General features: G+C 62.3%; 2 protein-coding genes across 4 annotated transcripts; one reads left to right on the top strand and one right to left on the bottom strand.

The window, feature by feature from the left end:
- Positions 1,741-8,235, top strand: FSCN2 (fascin actin-bundling protein 2, retinal). 2 transcript variants are annotated; one of them, XM_018063601.1, is made up of 4 exons: positions 1,741-2,775; positions 6,224-6,380; positions 6,740-6,861; positions 7,193-8,235. In XM_018063601.1, exons 1-4 carry the CDS (start codon positions 1,950-1,952, stop codon positions 7,687-7,689), a joined length of 1,602 nt encoding a protein of 533 aa, XP_017919090.1. In that variant the 5' UTR covers positions 1,741-1,949; the 3' UTR covers positions 7,690-8,235. The 2 variants fall into 2 exon arrangements, with proteins under 2 accessions (XP_017919090.1, XP_017919091.1); XM_018063602.1 differs by having other exon boundaries at positions 6,740-6,902; positions 7,165-8,235.
- FAAP100 (Fanconi anemia core complex associated protein 100) lies at positions 9,883-19,277 on the bottom strand. Of its 2 annotated transcripts, none has more exons than XM_018063597.1 (10): positions 19,048-19,277; positions 18,727-18,845; positions 17,280-18,241; positions 16,018-16,174; positions 14,694-15,457; positions 14,464-14,600; positions 13,118-13,234; positions 11,197-11,283; positions 10,640-10,777; positions 9,883-10,292 (listed from the first exon to the last, which is right to left on the bottom strand). In XM_018063597.1, exons 1-9 carry the CDS (start codon positions 19,210-19,212, stop codon positions 10,646-10,648), a joined length of 2,640 nt encoding a protein of 879 aa, XP_017919086.1. In that variant the 5' UTR covers positions 19,213-19,277; the 3' UTR covers positions 9,883-10,292; positions 10,640-10,645. The 2 variants fall into 2 exon arrangements, with proteins under 2 accessions (XP_017919086.1, XP_017919089.1); XM_018063600.1 differs by having other exon boundaries at positions 9,883-10,289.

Here is a 19,757-nt window from a genome sequence, read left to right as displayed (position 1 = left end):
GCCACAGAGGTGGACGACACTAGCCAAGACCAGTTCCTCGCTCAGTATGCACCATGCTGTCATGGGGATTTGTGTGCAGACCTATCTCCCTGAACCCCAGTGTGAACCCCTCAAGCAAGGGGTCAGGTCTCCTGGTCTCTTGCTCAGTGTGCACATGCCTGGGGAGGTCACTGCTTGGGATTGGGGACATGGAGGAAGGACTCCAGAGCCATGTGCCCATCCACCCCACCCACCTCCTGGGGCCTCTGCACGCCCAACCCGAGGCCCCTTCATTCTGTTGGACCCCCATATGGCCTTGAAAGGGATGGAGGGGTGATGCCTGGAGCATCAGGGGCAAGACTCAGGAGGCCAAGGCTGGAAGTGCCCTGTGGCTCCCACTCCTGGTCCCCAGGGAGGCCTGAGGGTCACACGCTGTGATGAGGAAGAAGACACCAAGGCTGGCCTGGGCCCAGGGCAGGTGGCTCTGGTTTCACTACTTGGCTCCTGGCCCCTGAGGCAGGTGCAAGAGACAGACAGGCAGGGCGAAGCTGAGCAGGCCCACCGCAGCCCCCTAAGACAGCCTCCTCAGGCTCAGGGTTTGGGGAGGTACAACAGGGTGGGACCCCAGAAACTGAGCTGGGAGGTACCAGGGTCAAAGGTAGTCAGCTGTGGCTTCTCCTAGCCTGTTGCCCTTATCCTTCTGCTGGGAAGGTTTTGCCCTATGTAATCGTGGGACCCGGCCCATTAAGGATCCCACAAGGACCCCACAGTCAGGCCAGTCACTCTATGCAGTGTGAGTGGCAGTTCAGGGGTCCCCAGGGCCATCCATCAAGGCTGGCTTCACCAGAGCCCACCCATGGCAGACAGAGCAACCTCATGGGCCCTGAGAGTTGCTCAGGGTACAGGGGTCAGGTCCGAGCCTGGCCCTGTGACCCCAAGTCCAACGGCTTGCCACCTCCTCGTGCTGCCCGGGATGACGCCTGCTCCGCATGTGCTCCCAGGCCACCGTCCCGCTGTGCAGCCCGCGAGGTGGGCATGACTGTCTCCATCACACAGCTGCCACCTCAGCCCAAACCGAGGGCCCTTTCCCCCGGAGCCCAGCAAAGCCAGGCTGCCTAGCCAGTGTGAATCTGGCTGAGGAGCTGCCTCTTCACACCTGGCATGGATCTGGGTGCCACGAGTGCTAGGATGAGGGGGTTGCCTGGCCCGCTCACTGGCACCGACAGCCCTGCCTGCCACTTTCCCAGCTACAGGCCACCCTTGGGAAGCATCAGACTTGGGGCTGCAGGCTGTGACCCAGGGGCTGCTGAGGAGGACATGCAAGGCTCAGCCGCAGCCGCCCAGGTAGCAGCAAGGAATCAGAGAAGCGGTAACTGGATCTGGCAGCTGAGGGTGGAGGGCTGCGATCGGGTTGCGGCCACACGCAAGTTTTCCACCAGGCAGCTTTCTCTACCCCAGGAAAGAGCTGGGCTGGGCTGGCGAGTCTGTGCAGTGGGTCTGGGGGCCCGGAAGTGGGGGGCAAGGAGAGAGGCCAAGACTGGGGGGTGGGTGTCCAGAGGGTGGGGCACAGCACCGGAGCCAGAGCCAGGCAGCTGCCAGTGAGCACAAGGAGGTGGTCAGCCCTGCGGCGAGTGGCACTCTCCAGCCCCTCCGGCCCCGGGCTCTGGCCCCTGGGCAGTCCGGGAGTGGCTGAAATCCAAGCTGGGGTAACGAAAGGCTGTTCCTAAGCCGGCACAGTTCTGATCCGCCCTCCCACCCGCCCTCTGCTGCCCGCTGGCCATGTAAGAGCTCCCCGGACCCGCCACTGCTGGTCAGAGGCAGCTTCTGAGAGGGCAGCGGGTCCATGACGCCAGCCGGGCCTGGGGGCCGCTGGCCAACCCAGACGAGCTGGGCCTCTAGGGGACCTCAGGGGTCGTGAGCACAGAGAGAGCTTCCCTGACCCCCGTCGGGGACCTCAGCCAGGCCCGAAGATGCCTACCAATGGCCTGCACCAGGTGCTGAAAATCCAGTTTGGCCTCGTCAATGACACTGACCGCTACCTGACGGCCGAGAGCTTCGGCTTCAAGGTCAACGCCTCGGCACCCAGCCTCAAGCGGAAGCAGATGTGGGTGCTGGAGCCAGACCCAGGGGAAGGCACTGCCGTTCTGTTTCGCAGCAGCCACCTGGGCCGTTACCTGTCGGCCGAGGAGGACGGTCGTGTGGCCTGCGAGGCGGAGCGGCCGGGTCGTGACTGCCGCTTCCTGGTCCTGCCGCAGCCCGACGGGCGCTGGGTGTTGCAGTCGGAGCCGCATGGTCGCTTCTTCGGCGGCACCGAGGACCAGCTGTCCTGCTTCTCCACGGCCATCACCCCGGCCGAGCTGTGGACAGTGCACCTGGCCATCCACCCGCAGGCCCACCTGCTGAGCGTGAGCCGGCGGCGCTATGCGCACCTGTGCCCGCGGGAGGATGAGATGGCAGCAGACAGTGATACGCCCTGGGGTGTGGACGCACTCGTCACCCTCATCTTCCAGAACCGGCAGTACTGCCTCAAGTCCTGTGATAGCCGCTACCTGCGCAGCGATGGCCGCCTCGTCTGGGAGCCCGAGGCTCGCGCCTGCTACACGCTTGAGTTCAAGGCGGGCAAGTTGGCCTTCAAGGACTGCGATGGCCGCTACCTGGCACCCGTGGGCCCTGCGGGCACGCTCAGGGCAGGCCGCAACACACGGCCTGGCAAGGACGAGCTCTTCGACCTGGAGGAGAGTCACCCACAGGTGGTGCTGGTGGCCGCCAACCACCGCTACGTGTCCGTGCGGCAAGGTAATGGGGTGCGGGGCCTGTGCATGTGTGTAGGGTCATGTAGCGAGTGGCTCCGGGGTTGAGGGGTGAGAATACATTGTAGAATACAGTGGGCTATAGGCCAGGTATGGGGTCCCTGTTGAGCCTCAAGCCCGCTGGACAGCTGCTGAATGCAGGATGGGCAGCGCCCAGGTGGAGGTGGTTGAGGCCCAGGCTCGCCGTGATGAGGGGCAAGAGGGCAGGCCCCATCCACACCGGGCTGCCCCCTGACCACTCTTCCCCTTTTCTTCCATCACCCCACTTCTGAACTTTACAGGAAATTGGGGCTGTGACCAAGGGCAGGGAAGGCAGGCAGCAGGAACGGAGTGGGACGGGGTCCTGGGGGCCCTTCCAGTCCAGGGAGATGCAAGCGGTCCCTCCAGAGCCTGGGCTCCTTGGTGGGGAGACACTCTCTGTTCAGCAGGTGTCACGTGGCTCCCCCCAAGTCCCCGATCATCGGTCACCTGCTTCATGTGACCCGTGGGCCCTTCTCCACATGATCACCTGCCTGTGGGGTGAACATGGACAGCTCCTACTTCCCCTCAAGGAAAGTGAGGTTCCAGAGTGGCTCCATGCCACTTGGACTCCTGGCTCTGTGCACCTAGAAGGGGTGGGTGTACCCGGACCCGGCTCACTGCCGCCACCTGGTCCCAGCCCTGAGCACATAGAGGGGTGGCCCAGCTGTGGCTCTAGGGGCTCCTGCCCGTCGTTTGGATCTTCAAAGCCAGTGCAGAGTAGGGACTGGCATTCAGCAAACACCCCTGAATCCTTGTAGAGTGCGGTTGGGCCCTGGGGTGTAAGGGAGGACAGACAGCCCCAGTCTTTCCCGTCACAGGTCCTACTGTCTGGCCACACTGCTTTCTGGCCTTGACCAAGGCCCATATGCTTGGTTTGCCAGTAAAAGGTGGGCAGTAGTGGGGAAAGCTTTCTCTGTGAGTCAAAGGAAATGCTGGCTACAAAGCATTTGTCCTTGTTCAGCTTGTGAGTGAGACAAGTGGTAGTGGGGATAGTGGTGATGCTGGTGGTGCTACAAGCGGTGGTGGTGATGGTAAGGGTGCCATGGTGATGGAGATGATGCTGGTGGTCCTGCTGGTAATGGTATTGGTGGTGATGGAGATGATGGTAGTGATGGTGGTGGTGGTGAGGGGGGATGGTAGCCGTGTAAACCATTTTTCATTCTTTGGATTACCCTGCATCTGACCTGATCCCTTTGATGGGGGAATTCCCCCACAAAGGAACAGATTCACCCCCCTCCCCACCAACACCACTGTGAGGCCAGAGGTACCTACATTCACCTCCCTGCTTTCCTTGCATAAGCCTGAGGGCATCAGACCTGGCCCTGAGATGTTCTGATGTTGACTTTGCTAATCAGTGATTCAGGGAAGCAGAGTGTGGCATCTCAGGCTGAGGGGGGGATAGTGCCGCTAGGTTTTGAGGCAGCTGGAGTGGTGGCTTCTGCAGAGTGGGCTGGTGGTTCCTTGGTCCCTGTCATTTTGCTGGCGAGGTAGCCCCCAAACTTGTCTCCTTCCCCCAGGCCAGGGTGTTGGTGAGCAAATTGGCTTTTGCTGTTGATTTTTTTTTTTTTCCTTTCCCAATCTCCATCAGCCAGAGTCTGCTTGTTTCTGCTATGCCCACTGCCAGCCCTCACTCATGTGGCATTGCTGCTGGGCTGCCCAACAAGCAGTGTTTGCTGCTGCAAGTAACAATAGCTGCTTATTGGCTTAAGCCATGAGGACGCTAATATCTTGCCTAAGTGGAGGTCTGGAGGCACAGGGGTGGTAGGGTCCCAAACGGGCACCACATCCAGCTCAGTGGCATCACCAAAGCCCTCTGCTTTTTCCTCTTTGAGGAACTGCTCTCCCAGGACAGTTCTGCCCTCAGACTGGTGCCCCTGTGGTTACAAGATGGTTGCTACTATCTGGGACCTCACGTCCAAACAGAACAAAGTCCAAAGGGAAGAGGGGCACTGGCTCTTCTCGTGGCTTTGCAGGAGTAAGAATAGGTCTCCTGTAAATGCTCTCAGACACCACTCCTTGCTCACACATCCACCACTTGATCAATCCCTCCTGGGACAGTAGGGTCCATACTCTTTGCCAGCACCAGCCAGGACTCCACGAGACCCTGCTGCTGCAAGATCAGGGTCCCAGGAGCAGCCGGCTGTGTGAGACCGAGCCCCTGGGCTGTATCCTGTCTGGAGAGGGTGTGTGGAAGGAGATGCTGGGGACACTAAGAGGCTTGACCTCAGAGATGGGGGTGGAAAACTTGCAGCCACAGCCTCAGACCCCTGGCTTCAATCCTCCCTTTAGTACCTGTTGGATGGCTCCCTCACCTTCTCAGGTCCTACTTCAGGGAGGCCATCCCTGGCCAAAACCCCAGCAGTCATGGGCACTGGACATACCATTTTTGTTGTCCACCGCTCCCCTTGGGCCAGCGTCTGGAGAACAAGGCCCATTGTTTTGGTATTGCTGACCACAGGCTGGGGGCAGCAGGAGCTCACTTTGTGCAGCACTGCTGATGGGATGGTGGGGTTGGCAAAGAGAAGGGGTCACTTTCTTGGGGTCTGATCAGTGATCTGTGTAAGAAGGGAGACAGACTCCAGTCTGGGGGACAAACAGGACAAAGCCATGGGCACCCCCTCCAGTCTGGGCCCTGTGTGCTGCCCCACTTCCTTCCCAGGGGGCAGGGCAGGACAGGATGTGGCCCTGACCCTTCAGCCCTGATTGGGGTATGCCCCACTCCCTTCTGCTCTGCTCACTGGAGCTGTTGGGGCTCTGCCTCAGGGGAGCTCTGTGATCTGCCAGTTGCAATGGAACACGGATGTGGTTTATGGGAAGATACCAGGGAAACTCCACTGCCTGACTGCTCTTCCCTACCCTGGTCACAGATGCCCCATTCATCTCCCTCCCAAGCAGAGTCCCAAGTAGCTTTGCCCTCCCTCCAGGGTCCTGGGAGACCACACACTTGTGTATGAGGGGCTGAGATGACAGGGGGTCAGTCCCAGCTCAGTGCCCAGGAGCAGATCCCAGGACCCCGCTGTGTCCTGAACCATGCTAGGGAAGGACAGGGACCCTGCTGTGTCCACCCAGCAGCTTAGGGAGGAGTTATAAATAGAGGCTGCTGTAAGTCCTGGGTCCAGAGAGCAGGAGCAAGCAGATTACCTGCTGATTAGCTGAGGCAGGGGATTTGGCGGCACGGAAGGGCCTGGCTCCTGGGGCTGTGCTGGAAACCTGGCCTCTAGGAAGTGGTATGAGTGCGTCCACAATGCGCCTGCACCGCACTGGAGCAGAACTCCAAATCTTCTCAAGTCCAAAGGGTTCTAGATGAGACCCCCGCTGACTTCAGGGATGCCCCAAGAGCATGCCTTCCCATCCCTCTGCTCCCCACCCCACCCAGGGTGAGGCGTGAGGGGCTTCCGATCTCCTCCCTCCAGGGGTCAATGTCTCAGCCAACCAAGATGAAGAACTGGATCACGAGACCTTCCTGATGCAAATTGACCAGGAGACAAAGAAGTGCACCTTCTATTCCAGCACTGGGGGCTACTGGACCCTGGTCACCCATGGGGGCATCCAGGCCACAGCTACACAAGTGTGAGTGCACCATCCTCACCTCTGTGACCCCTGCATCTCCACCATCACCATCACCTCCTCTACACACACCACTTCTGTGGCCGTCACCACCACCTCCTCCACCATCACCACCACCACCATCATCTCCATTTCCACTACCACAGGCATCACCACCTCCACCTCAACCATAGGGACCACACAGCCGCCCAACCAGGGAAGAAGGCTGCTAGCTTGCAGGGCAGCTCTTCATGGTGGTGGGTGTAGCAGTGGAAGTCAAGTGCCTTGAGCGGGTGGTCCTGGACTTGAACGGGATGCGGGAGGTCTGACCCTGAGTCCCCGTGTCCTGCTTCTCTGAGGGGACCTTGACCTGCCCCTTCCAGTTCTGAGAACACCATGTTTGAGATGGAGTGGCGGGGCCGACGGGTGGCCCTCAAGGCCAGTAACGGGCGCTATGTGTGCATGAAGAAGAATGGGCAGCTGGCGGCCATCAGCGATTTTGTAGGTGAGCACACCCCTCCTGCCCTGGGGAGCCTGGGGCTGAGCGCTCTGCCTGGGGACAGTTCCAGCTCAGCCCGTCTCCACCCAGGGCTGAGCCCTCTCCCTCCCCATGGAGCTGCCGCTGTCTGCCACAAAAGAGTCGTACTTCCTGTTCCAGCCCATTGCTCTTGATGTGGGGGCTCAGATCCAGAGCACACCAATCACTGCTGCACTTCTGCGGAACCAGGGGCTCACATAAGCAGTGGGCAGATCCAGGCACACAATCGGGGCAGGTCCTGGCCTGGCGCTCTTGTGGGGCTGCTGGAAGGTCCCTCAAGCCCTTGTCTCGCCAGCAGGGGAGGACGAGGAGTTCACCCTCAAGCTTATCAACCGGCCCATCCTCGTCCTGCGCGGCCTGGACGGCTTCGTCTGCCACCGACGTGGCTCCAACCAGCTGGACACCAACCGCTCGGTTTACGACGTGTTCCACCTGAGCTTCAGCGACGGCGCGTACCAGATCCGAGGTGCCGGCAGGCGGGATGGGGCTGGGGAGCAGCGGAAAGGGGGGTCCCGGAGAGAGTGGGGGGCTGTGCCCAGCCTGGATGGGGGAGCGAGCCACCCGCCGACCCCTCTCTGGCCCACCCCAGGCCGCGGCGGCGGGTTCTGGCACACTGGCAGCCACGGCAGCGTGTGCAGCGACGGCGAGCGCGCCGAGGACTTTCTGTTCGAGTTCCGCGAGCGCGGCCGCCTGGCCATCCGGGCCCGGAGTGGCAAGTACTTGCGTGGCGGCGCCTCGGGGCTGCTGCGTGCGGACGCCGACGCGCCGGCTGGGGTTGCGCTCTGGGAATACTGAGTGCCGCCGTCTGTCCCCCATTAAACCATGTCTGTGACCAGCGGCTCGCGGGTCAGTGGCGCCGCTCGCGGTGCGTGGGGAAGGGTTCGCATCCGCCTGCCGCAGGCCCTCTGGGCCTTTCCTGCGATGGTCGCTCGACGCCAGAAAATCCAAGATTGGCGCTTTTCCAGCCCATTGAACATCCGGAGACCCCTTCCTGGACTGCCAGTCCCGGGCCTTCTTTTGTCTGCATCACTCCTTGGCACATAGCTCCTCCCCAAGCATGGGGGTGGGGGTGGGGAGAGGACCCCCATTCTACTCAGCAGGACAGGAATGGGAGTGGGATAGTTGGGAGGAGCCTCATCCCAGGCCCCAGCAAGTCAGGTAGGTTAGAGGGTCTTCAGGGTCTTCATAGCACACATCACTGCTCCCTTCCCCAGGGGCAGGGTCTTAGGGAATCCTGGAAGCACCTGATGAAGTGACTTCCACCCCTCCCAAGACAGGGTTATGTGCAGCCAACCATGGGGGAGAGGGCGCTTCTCCGCCTGTGCACTGGCCTGCTGCCACCCAGCGTAGGAAGGGTGGACCACCAGGACAAGGCCCATGGTTCACCCACAGGTCTCCCCAAACCAGCTGGCACCCAAAACACCCCAGTCGCCAAGGACCCCCACCCAGGCCAATACCTCCTGGAGGTGCTGGGCAACCTGGACCACGGGAGGTGGGAGTGGGGTGGGAGGTGTGCCCCTGGGATTGCCTAGGCCTTGAGGACTGGGTGATGGAGGGCTGAGGGGACAGCCTGAGCAAAAGTAGGGGAGACCACGGGCCTCAGCGACCTTTCCCCTCAGCCCCCACCCTCTCCCACCCTGGGCAGCCCCCACTCTTGCCTGGGGCCTGAAGCGCCCCTTCCAGTGAGTCTGGCCAGCGTGAGGCACTTTGGGAAAGGGGGGCAGCTGGGACTCCTCTCCAGGGTCCCGCTTTGGCTGGCTCCCTGACTCACCGCTTCCCTTCACCTTAGGGATGAAGAAAAGCTGGGTCCCACGTGGGCCAACAGGTCAAGGTGGGCTCTGATGGACACTGGCCCAGATGGGACAAGGGGACTGCCCTGTGTGTGGTCTGCACTGCCCCCTGGTGGCCTGGGAGACAGGAGGGTTGCCTGCTGGGCACTCTTGGCACCCTTGTTCAAGTGCTCCAGTGGGCGCGAAGGAGGGTCTCCTGTTTGCTGACCTTGGCTGGACAGGGTACTTGGCCTCAGACATGCTGAGTGGAGTCTGTGCAGCCCAGGGCAGTGGCTGGAGACGGGAGGCAGGGAAGAGGGCTTGTGGGTCCCTGTGGGCTGGCCTGCCCACTTCCTCCCCCCCCAGGAAGTGACAGGAAGACGACCCTCAGAAACAGCCACTAAGGGGGTGCAGGCCCTTCCCTGGTTGGGCCACAGCTCCCCTCCAGGCTGTGTAAGGACCACCCAAGCCAGCAGGGACCGGAGGCCAACTGCTTGCTCATCTTTGAAGGCAACTGTTACACTGCTCCCAGCACACACGGGGACAGGAGGCACAGGACAGTACTGGGTGGGCGGAAACCCCTCCCCGTCCTCCCTCCTGCTCAGAAGAACACTCCAGTGCTGGGTCTGTGCGATGACCCCAGATCCCAACTTGGAGCACACCACCGCCCCTCTCCCTCAATGGAGCATGACGAGGAGGTGCCCGTGGTCCTCCTGGGGAGGGGCCCTCATGACCTAAATGGCCCTGCAGGGACCACGTCACCCCAGTGTCTGAGGGTTCCCACTGGCCTGACGGCCCCAGAGAGGCCAGTTCAAGGCTCCTCTGGGGAGTGCAGTGGCCACCAGCCTTGGCGGGGGTGTGGAGCTGCGGTGAGCCCAGGAATCCAGGTCAAAGCCGCCACCAGACCGCAGGGAGGAGGCTTAAAAAACAGCCCAGGACAAGGCAGAGCAAGAGAAAGGGTCATTTTTTGAGGCGGGGTGCCCCGCAGGCCCTGCATGCACAGCAGGAGAGCACCGTGTGAAGTCCCGGGGAGAGCCACCCTCCCCCAAAGCACCGGAGCCACCCCAGGGCTGCTGTCGGCCCTGAGGGACCCTTGGAAACAACGCACAGTGCTGGGCGCTGGGTGCGGCCCCGGCCGGAGGCATCTAGTTGTTGAGTGTTGTGGCCACAGGGCACCTGCAGGAAAAAACCCCACCCACCCCTACCCCCACCCCCACCCCGAGTCTTTGTGCTTTGGTCACAGGGAGCACCCTCCCACCTGGCGACCCCAGTAACTGCAGAGAAGCAGAACCAAGGCACCAGAGCAGGCCCGCTGTGCAGGTGTGGACAGTGCTGGACAAGAGGTCTATGGGAAGGCGAGTGGTGCTGCTAACAGGGGCAGCCCCGGACTCTGGGCACCATGGTGGGAACCAGACAACCGCTGAAACGCACCTGCCTGAGTCTCAACCCCGAAGCCCTGTCTCCGGGGCCCCTGCAGGCTGTGAGGGCAGCAGCAATCCTGCTCTGGAGTCTAGACCCCATGGCCAGGCCCGACTTCTGAGCGGAGCGACATCGGTGATCCAGCCCCGACGTTCTGGGTGGGTGGCGGCCCAGCAGCGTGGAGGTTGAGTGCAGAGGCTGTGGCAGCTGCTGGAGGAAAGGAAGGAGTGATATGGGAGGCTGAGCGGGCCCCCGGCCCAGTGGGGTCACGGATTGCCTGGCTATCCTGATACAACGGCTACATGACCCGCCTCCTCTGAGCACACCCACCCCGGGGGGCACCGGGTGGCCATCTGGGGGGGCTGGCTGCATTCACCACAGACCTTCCCCAGCTGTAACCAGGCCAAGTGCCTCCTGGGTCAGGAGCCAGGTTATCTCCATAAAACCATGGAGATACTGTGAGCTGTCAAGGGTTCAGAGGCCGGGAAGGCCCCGGGCAGGGCGGGGTAGGGGTTTGGGGAGGGGGCTGCCGGTGTCCCGGGCAGGGCGGGGCCTACCTGGCGTCACAGCAGGAGGAGGCTGGGGCTGCGGAGGCGCCTGTACACCTGCAGCAGCCTCTGGGCAGTGGCGCAGGAGCTGGCTTCATCCTCCGTGCACAGCCGGTCCCGCAGCGTCTGCACCTCCCGCAGCAGCATCTACAGGAAGGGACCGGTGGCGACAAGCTAGGGGCCACCTTCCTACCGGGCACGTCGGCAGGCCCCTCCAAGAAAGGGGGACACCCACCACTCAGATCCCACCCAGGCTGTGGCAGGTGGCCCAGGAAACACACTCCTCTGTGGCCTTAACATGATGACCCCTCGGGACAGGAGGTGTGGCTGGGCTGAGGGGAGACCCCGTCCCCAGGGGACGGGAATGTCCTGGCCAAGGTAGAGCAGTGTGACTTTGCCCACTCTGCCCTCCTCTCGCCCCTGCAACAGGAGCCCAGAGCTGACTCTGGGCTGAGCGGACTGGGAGGCCCTGCCAAGCTGGGCGATACACAGGTGCTTGTGTGTGTGACCCCAGTGGAGCCCCAGCGGGTAGAAGGTTCAGGGCACAGACCCCCGAAGGGCCTCACCTCGTGGTTGGCCTGCATCTGGTGAAGATACTGCAGGCGGAGATCAGGTGGGCTGGAGCCCCGGGCAGCCTGCTCCACCACCAGCCTCTGGAGGGATACAAGGGGTAAGTGGCTGGAGAGGGCGCCCCTCCTGTGTGTCCCCAGATAGAGCCTAGGGCTCCTGGCACCGGCCTGCAGAGCCAGGCAGCCCTCCCCGCTAGTTGAGACATCCATCAGGCCTCCCTGCCTCGCCTCTAGTTAATCTCCGCTCCACAAGAGCCCCAGCCTGATGGTCGTTTACTTGGAAGTAACGTTCCTGATTCCCAGGGAGGATGCTCCCAGATGGATCCAGGCAGCAAGGCTCCCACTGGTCTCTGGGGCAAAGAACTGAGAAGAGACCCCAATACCTCGAGAGACGGCAGGAGGTGCCACCAGAGGCAGAAACTACACATCTGACAAGGTCCCCAAATTCTGAGTGGCCAAGTGAATGAAGAACATTCTGTCATAGGTGCATGATGTGGCAGACGGAGTGCAGAGGTTTGCAGCCCACAAGAAATTCCCATCAGGGGAGTGCCCGCAGCACTCCGTTAGGGGCTGACTCAGGCCTCCCAGATTCACATGTGGAAGGTCCAGCCCCCAGCACCTCAGGTGATGGTGTTTGGAGAAAGAGGGTCTCTATAGATAATCAAATTAAAATGAGGTCAGGTGTGTGGGCCTTAATCCCACAGGACTGGTGTCCTGCTAAAAAGAGATTAGGACACGGACACGCCAAGGGAAGATCCCGTGAGGACCTGGGGAGGAGTTGGCTGTCCACACACCCAGGAGAGAGGCCTCGGAAGGAATCACCCTGCAGACACCCGGCCTCCAAACTGAACCCACTGTGTCCCGTCCGTGGCACTTGGTCACTTGGTCCTAGCAGCCCTGGGATGCTAACTCCCCTTCTTGTGGGAAGTCTGGTCAGCATGCTCCCCACCGCCCCAGTTTCTCACAGCTGTCCACCTATCAGCTGCCACGCTCAGCAGGTCTGCAGACGGCCCTGCACGTTTCAGGCCCAATAAGAGCAACCACGTGGCACCTTCTGGGGTGGAGGGATGCAAGGGTGGGAGCTCCGCTCTGGGGACAGAACAGATCCCTGAACCCGGGTGTGAAGCCACGGCTGTGCCATGCAGGGCTGTCACAGCATGGCTGAGGGGGACCTTTGGTCAGGGCTTGGCCCCCAGGCTTGCCTGGGCACACAGGTGGGTCTATTAATTGAACAGCAGCCTCGGATCCCTGCTGGAACTTGGACTGCAGCTCTCCGACTCTTGGGGTCTAGGGTGGGGTCTGGGCATGCGCACTGGTGAGTTCCCAGGTGAGGCTGCCGCAGAGCCCACATATAAGGAAAAGCATGGGAATCGGCTGATAGCTGCCAACCCAGCCTGCTCTGTGCAGCCGAGGCCACGCACACAGAACAGGTGGGAGAGGGGCCAGCAGGCCCTGGGCCCAGCCTGCCAAGCCACCAGCTCACAGATTTCCCTGGGGGACACAAAGACCTCCCCTCAGATCCTAGAGTCGTGGCCCCAGTAGCCCCACAAGGCATCGAAGCGGCAGTAAGCGGCCCCCAGGGCTGTGTGTTTGTGAGGGGCTGGCTGCCAACTCTCTCTTTCTTGGCAAGGATATGGAAGCTCCAACAAGCACCTTATCCTAGGACCCGAGCTGGACCTCTCCACACTACTGTATGGAAATTTCATGCTGACAAGTCACAGGTGGACTGTCTCCCTGTAACCACGTGTGCTCATGGACCACTGGGGGCTACTGCCACGAGGGTGAGAGACAAGTCCCTCACCACCTCCCAGCTGGCCAAGCTCATTTGCAACCCCAGGCAGGAAGCCAAGCCACCAAGGTCCTGTGTCCCCACCACCCCACAGAGACTTCCCAGGCAAGCCCATGAGGGCCAACAGACCTGCAAACGCCCGACAATGGCGTGATGTGCCCTGCACAGGTTGGCTAGAGAGGAGCTCTCCACCTGGATCTCCACGGCCTGGACGGGGCCCGCTGGGCACAGGTCGGTGACGGCCACCTGCAACGCACGAGGAGCCTCGTTGGCTGTCCACAGCCTCGTCTGGCCCGAGGGCAGCATGGCCTGTGGGAGCATGTGAGCTGGCTGAGGCATGTGAGGCCTGGGTGGCCCCTCCACATCCCATTCTGGGCAAAGCTTGGGGGGCCCCAGGCCTCGATCTCCAAACCCAGCACGAGTTCCCACCTGAAGAACCAGCTAGCCAAGCAACAACAAAGCTGCTCATCTGGAAACATCCGTCCAGGAAGAGCCCTGCTCCCTCTGAGTCCAGGTGTGTGGCACGTACAACAAAGGCAGTGGTGGCTGTGGCTGCACCACCAAGGAGAGCCTATGCCCTAACCCCTCCAGGGCCCACCCTGTGCATTCCAAGTCACCCCACAGCAAGGTCAGGTTGTAAAAAAACAGGGAGGGGGCTGGGTAACGGAGATCTCTGCCCAGTGCCCTCCAACCAAAGATAAAACCTGGCAAAGATGGGTGATAGCCAGGACGCAAGGCAAGACCCCAGGGACCTTAGGAAAGATGTTGTCCCTGGAAGTTCTTCCTTCTGGGACTGTGGGATGGCTGGGCACCCCACCCTCTCCACCACCAGGCCCCCGGGATACCCAACGTGGATGCTGCCTAGTGTCGGTGGACCTGAAAGGGCCGTCAGTGGGCAGCCCCCACCCACCACCCTCAGAGGGGTATGCTGGGTCACACGGGATGCTCCGCCACAGCCACCAATGCTGCGGCACGAGGGTCAGCTGGATGTGACCCCGAGGCTGCCAGGAGGGTCTCCGGAAGGAAGGTGTGTGCAAGGACTGCACCCAGAGAACTGAGCCCCGCCTCAGTGTCTCAGTGGCCCCTGGGTGGGGTGTCTGTGACAGGGCCCAGCACCCTGGGGCTCTGGGGGCTGCGTGGCTCAGGGGCTGGAGGGCTTGTGCTGCTGCTGGCGGCACAACTGATTGAGTTGCTTGGGCCACTATGAACTCCAGCTGGACGCAGGGCCAGGGCCACGCATGGGGAGTGCTGGACAGGGTGGTCCTCATGGAGACCTGGCTGGGAGGCTGATGCAGCTTTCAGCCCTACGAAGGCCACCCCATCACAGCCTGCCTCTCAGACGTGGGTGCGTCAGACTTCTCTGGAAGGTGGGCCCCAGAATCTGATTCCTCTTGAGCGGCCAGGGACCCCACTCAGAACTGCTGCTGTCGAGGCCAACGTCTCCCCCTGGGGCAGGAGAGCTGACCCCTGCTTGCCTCTCGGATGATGAGGTGGACATCGGTGCCATCGGGGGCCACTCCCTGGACAGAGGACAGCGCCTGGGCCTTTACGATGTCGGTGGCAGCATTCTCGGCGAGGAGCCACTGCAGGGTGGCACAGCCCAGGGACACGCCTGGAGGAGAGAGGTGCGCCAGTGAGGCTGGCCGGATTCCAAGGGAGGGAGGAAGGGCCCCGAGGCTGCCTGAAGCCAGTCAGTGCCACCAACCTGCGTGACTGTCCCCTAAGGCGGCCCTGAGCAGCTCTGCCGACACCTTGATGGTGGCCACTGACGGGGGCAGGTACTTGGCCCGCAGGGACTCGGGTCCCGCCGGCTGGCTGCCCGGCACACGGCAAGTTCCCAGGAAGGTGTGGATGGGGTCCCTGGCAGGGCCCAGAGCCTGCGTGTAGGGCACGCCCAGGCTGGGGAAGCGCAGGCCCTGCAGCATGTCCACCGTGTGCTCGCTCAGGGGCAGGCACACACCATCCTGTTCGGGCAGGACGATGGGGGTGCACTCGGCTGAAGGGGGGTCCTTGAAAGGGTCCCGGGGGGTGAGGGCCCTGCCCACGACCTCCCGGAGGCTGTAGAAGAGCGCGCAGGACACGGTCACGGGCAGGTCGAGGGCACCGTCCTCACCAGGGCCCAGGGGCAGCGTCACCTCGCGCCGACCGCCGGGGCCGAGCTGGTCCACAGGGATGGTGTAGGTGACGGCTGAGCCAGCCGAGTCCAGGTCTAAGGCCTGGGAGCTGCGGAGCACCTGGATGCACAGGGCCCAGCCCCGGTCCAAGCTGAAGCCGCTGCTGTTCTCCAGCAGGCAGGTGGCCACCAGCACGTCCTGCAGCTGCAGGCGGCTCCAGGTGGTGCTGATGGTGCAGGAGATGGGCCGCGGACCCTCCCGGCTTGACAGCAGGGCGCAGCTCACGTTCATGACTTCGTTGAGGCAGGTCAGGGCCTTGTCCCGCTGGTCAACTGCCTTCTTCAGAGAAGACACTCTGGAAACAGACGTGGCTGCTGAGGGAAGACCCAGACCTCATTCCTCCTTAGCATAACGTGAGAAGCCTTCACCTCAGGAGCTCCCGGCCTTCTCACACGACTGTCTAACCCAACCCTCCTCTCCAGCAACAAGAGAAGAGAGGGCGCAGGATGGAGCTGAGGCAGCCTGGACTTGGTGGCCTGGCCTCGCCCCTTGGGCTCATGGAGCCTATACCCCCAACTGGGCCATTGGGCCAGGAGGTGCCCATGGTGGGGCTGGCCATCCCTGCTGTGCTCCCTGACGTGTTCCAAGTTGGCCCAGATGCTCCTCTGCAGAGCCACCGTTGACAGCCCAGAGGGTGGCATGCACCCTAGAAATGGTCCTAAACCACAGGGGCCTGGTGTCTGCGCTGGCCTTTACTATCACCTTTGGCCAGGCACCACGATGTCTGGGGCAATCTCGGGGGTCAGAGGCAAAGTCACAGGCCCTGTCCGGACCAGTGCCAGCGCCAGTGCCAATGCCTTGGACACCTCCTGGATGCCATGCCGGCCTCTGCCCAGGCCTCAACCCACTGCTCACCTCTCAGACACGGTGCCAATTCCAGACAACAACTGCTTAATTTTCTGGCCAGCCTTTGCTGAGGTCACTCTGGAGGGCTGAGGTGCCTCATCATGTGGGTCCAGGCGGCAGATCATCAGCCGGCCTTTGGCAGACAGGGCCAGGAGCTCGGCACCTCCTGCAGGAGAAGACATGCAGGGCTTGGGTGGCAGGCAGGGAGGGGCACACGGCTGGGAACAGGCTGTGAGGGGCCTCCCTGGCAGGGGGTCAGCCAGCAGAGGCGTCACCTTGTACGTGGACTAAAAGGAAACAGATGAGGGTCATCGAATTAGCAGGGTGCATACCCCCTTCAACAGCCTCCGCCTTGAGTAGAGCTGCTCTGAGATTTCCTAAGAGAAGTAAGTGCTACTCAGGCCCAGGCCTCCTTCACTGACCAGTCTGCACTTGCCGGGGCCTTTCTGAAAGCCTGCCGCCTCCCCAGCAGCGTTCTGCCTCTGTTCCCACTCCTGGACACCAGAAGCTCCCTGGGAAACAGGTTCCATCTCCTGCGACCCACTGGTTGTGCAGATCCAGTACCACTGAGGCCCTGAGCCCTGCCCAGAGGTATGGCTCCCCCATTGCCTGCTACAGGCAGCCCTTCTTCCCCTGTGGGAGACAGCAGTTTCTTCCCGTCGAAAGCATTTCTTTCCTGTCGGGTATGGTCCACGGCAGGCCTTACAATGCACTCATGGGCCATCTTAAGGGGAATATACGGTGTGGGGAGGGCGGCTGTACCCCTCCCCCCACTACTGGACAGACATGGCTGAAACCCTCTCTGGCTCTGTCCAGAGAGAACACACATATCAGAGCTCATGGATGCGCCCCCCCGGCCCCCACCTTCAGGGCAGGGTGGGCTCCTTGGAGGCCACTCGGTAAGTGGAACAAATGTTTTCCAGCCTTCAGGAGAAATATAAAGGCTTGACCTGAACCAGTTTGAGTTTCCCTTGGACCACCTGCCATGTGAGACTTGTCACGGGAAAATGCTCTTACCAAGGGTTGCCCAGGTGCAGACCCTACCCAGGCAGAGGGGCACAAACCCCACCCCGAAACCCACACAGGACCCCAAGACCAGCATCAACCACGAGGCTGTGCCGGCGGAGGGTCGGGCTGCCCGGAGCGGTTTTAAGGAGAGCAGGAATGAGGTAGGGAAAGGAAGATGGCCAGTTCACAGGGAGGAGATGCCAGGGCGGGGGCTCCACCAGCCACCGCGGCTTTGGTTTTTAGCTTTCGGCCATGGCTCATACCTTCAGGCACGCTCGATGACACACAGAGAGTGACGAGGCTGCAGATACCCAAGTTGTCTGGATACAGTAGAGGGGGCAGGCTTCCTGGGGCCCCGTCACTCTCCGTGGGGTCCAAGGGGGAACCCTCCTGAGCCAGGTCGACTACACAGAGGCCCGTGGAGGTGCTGTGGTACACATGGCTGCTCCTGTCGCAGGCTGCGCAGAGCACGGGCCCCGGGAGGCTGTACTCCCGCAGCTCAGGCACCAGGTGCCCTGCCTCATCCCAGCTGGCCTTGATGGCCAGCGTCCGGCCGTGGTGACCGAGGGCCACCAAGCAGTCGCAGTGTATGTCTTCCACCTCCTCGGCCAGCGGCTCTGTCCTCAAGGCGCCAATGAAGACGACAGGCTCCTCCAGGTGATGGAGGATCTTGACAAGGGCCTTCGGATCACCCAGGGCTGACGTGGAGGTGACCAGGGTCTTGATGATCACACAGCAGAGCTGGCCATCGGGGAGCCCACAGAGGACCACAGGTGACTCCAGGAGGGCGGCATCAGCTCCAAAGAGTAGCCCAAAGAGGGCCCCCTCCAGCATGACCCCCTCAGAGCTCCATGAGTGGCCAAGTGGGGTCCTGGAGCCAGGCGGTGATGCACAGCACAGCACTGGGAGGAAGCAGGGGGCTGCGGACGCCCCCTGGCTCTCAGCTGGGGGGGTGCAGGTGGACAAGTCCACCTCACCAATCTGGCCTCTGGGCCTGGGGTCCTCCCCTGGAGAGGGACGCTCAAACAGCTGCATCTTCCACTGGGTGGGGCCCAGCGCCAAGGTGATGAGTGCATCATCAAGGACGGTGAAGGCATGCAGCGAGGCATCCGGGAGCACACAGGACTCTGGGTCCACGTGGATCACAGGGACAGGGGGCTCACCGACCTGCCCATCGTCACTGTCCTGGTCGTCCCCGCCATCCTCCTTGTCTCGGCTCACAGACCTTGTAGAACCCAGGGAACTGTCGGTTACAGTGCTCACAGGCTCCCTTCAGGACAGCCTGCCACTGACATGATGGGTGTGGGGTCTGCACAGGGAGCGATCTCAGAGGCTGCCACCAGGGAGCAGCTGGCATGCCCACAGTGCCTCCCACCTGCTCCAGGGAATGCTCTCCCCCACCCCGGTCACCCAGGGACACATGCATAACAGCATGCATCAAGGCTTCCAGAAATGGGGTTTGGACAGAAAATTCTCAACAATGCAGAACTGTCAGGCCCCTGAGTCCTCACCTGTGGTGAGTGCTCATTCTGAACCCAGTCCAGAGGTGACCAGACCATATAGGTCACAGGGGCAGTGTTTGAGGATGACAGGGAAGTACTACCAACTCAGAAACAGTGACAAGCCCATCTGAGGGTATGTCAGCCTCAACCTGGGAGAGGGCAGTGTGGGCCCAACCCAAAGCAGTTCCCACCAGCGACCAAGCCTCACCTGGTCGTCTGGTCCAAAGACAAGCAATAGATGCCGCTCTGGGCGCACAGGACATAGAGCACCTTGTGAAGGGCCAGGAGCTCCAGGTGCCACACCTGACCGGGAAACTTGTACACAGCCTGGACGACCGGGGAGAAGGACAGTGTTGGGTCAGGGGCGTGGGGGCTCAGGTGAAGCAGAGGACAAACTCCTCAAATGCGCCGGCCGCTCGAACATCCACGCCCGACCCTGGCCCCTCCAGGACCCCCGATCCCTCCCGCCCCAGCCCCCCATCCCCTAGGCCCCCAGTCCCAGCCCCTCCCCGGTGTGCCCGGTGCTCACGATCAGCAGCCGCCCTTCCCGGTCGTAGACATAGACCAGCTCTCTCCCAGTGGACAGGAAGATCTCCGCCCCGTGGCACAGCACACGAGGCTTGCCCGCCGCCAGGCCCCCGAGCGGGTAGCAGAAGCCCGCCAGGTATTCGACCCGCGGCCTGGGGTCGGCCATCGTGGGATCGCCCTGGAGCCCGGCCACTGGCGGGGGCTCGGCCTCGCGGCGCGGGAGCCGGGGGGGCGGGGCCCTGCGCTTTACGGCCGCCTAGGTCGTAGCGCGGCCTCCGCCGTACGGCGGGGCCGGGGGCGGGGCCGCTGAGCGCCGAGTCTCGGGGGCGTGTCAGCGGGAGCCGAGTCCTCACGCCGCCCGGATAAAGCTAGCGCACACAGAGCTGTATGGCAAAGGGCCAACGTGTTTAAAGCCAAACGCGGGAAGCACAAGGGCCTGGCCTCTCCACTCGGGGGCTCCACTGGGCCCGCCCGAAGTCGAAGGGCCGGGCAGGCTCTCGAACCCGGGCTAGTACACGGGCTCCCCCAGGGCGGCGACCCCCCAGAGCACGTCTCTTCCGAGCGGACAGTCTCTTCCGCTCCTAAAGCGACTGTCTAGCGTTTTGGGGCTGGGCCTGTGAAGGGGGCGGGCAGCGCCAGGTCTTGACACTTTCGCAGCCGGGGTCTCTTCCCTCTGAGCTACTGAGCCACAGCCACGCCTACCCCGTCCCC

The sequence above is a fragment of the Capra hircus genome, chromosome 19 (genome assembly GCF_001704415.2).
Source record: "Capra hircus breed San Clemente chromosome 19, ASM170441v1, whole genome shotgun sequence".
Taxonomy (NCBI): domain Eukaryota; kingdom Metazoa; phylum Chordata; class Mammalia; order Artiodactyla; family Bovidae; genus Capra; species Capra hircus.
This window is presented reverse-complemented; position numbering and strand designations above follow the sequence as displayed.

Bases quoted from the DNA above. Each gene is read 5' to 3' on its own strand.
- FAAP100 (XM_018063597.1), bottom strand. From the start codon at position 19,212: ATGGCCGACCCCAGGCCGCGGGTCGAATACCTGGCGGGCTTCTGCTAC. The intron at 15,458-16,017 runs GTGAGCAGTGGG...GTCTGTTTCCAG, and splicing joins ATTGGCACCGTGTCTGAGAG to AGTGTCTTCTCTGAAGAAGG. The intron at 14,601-14,693 runs GTTGGTGGCACT...TCTCTCCTCCAG, and splicing joins CTTAGGGGACAGTCACGCAG to GCGTGTCCCTGGGCTGTGCC.
- FSCN2 (XM_018063602.1), top strand. From the start codon at position 1,950: ATGCCTACCAATGGCCTGCACCAGGTGCTGAAAATCCAGTTTGGCCTC. The intron at 2,776-6,223 runs GTAATGGGGTGC...TCCTCCCTCCAG, and splicing joins CTACGTGTCCGTGCGGCAAG to GGGTCAATGTCTCAGCCAAC. The intron at 6,903-7,164 runs GCTCTGCCTGGG...GGCTGCTGGAAG, and splicing joins TGGGGAGCCTGGGGCTGAGC to GTCCCTCAAGCCCTTGTCTC.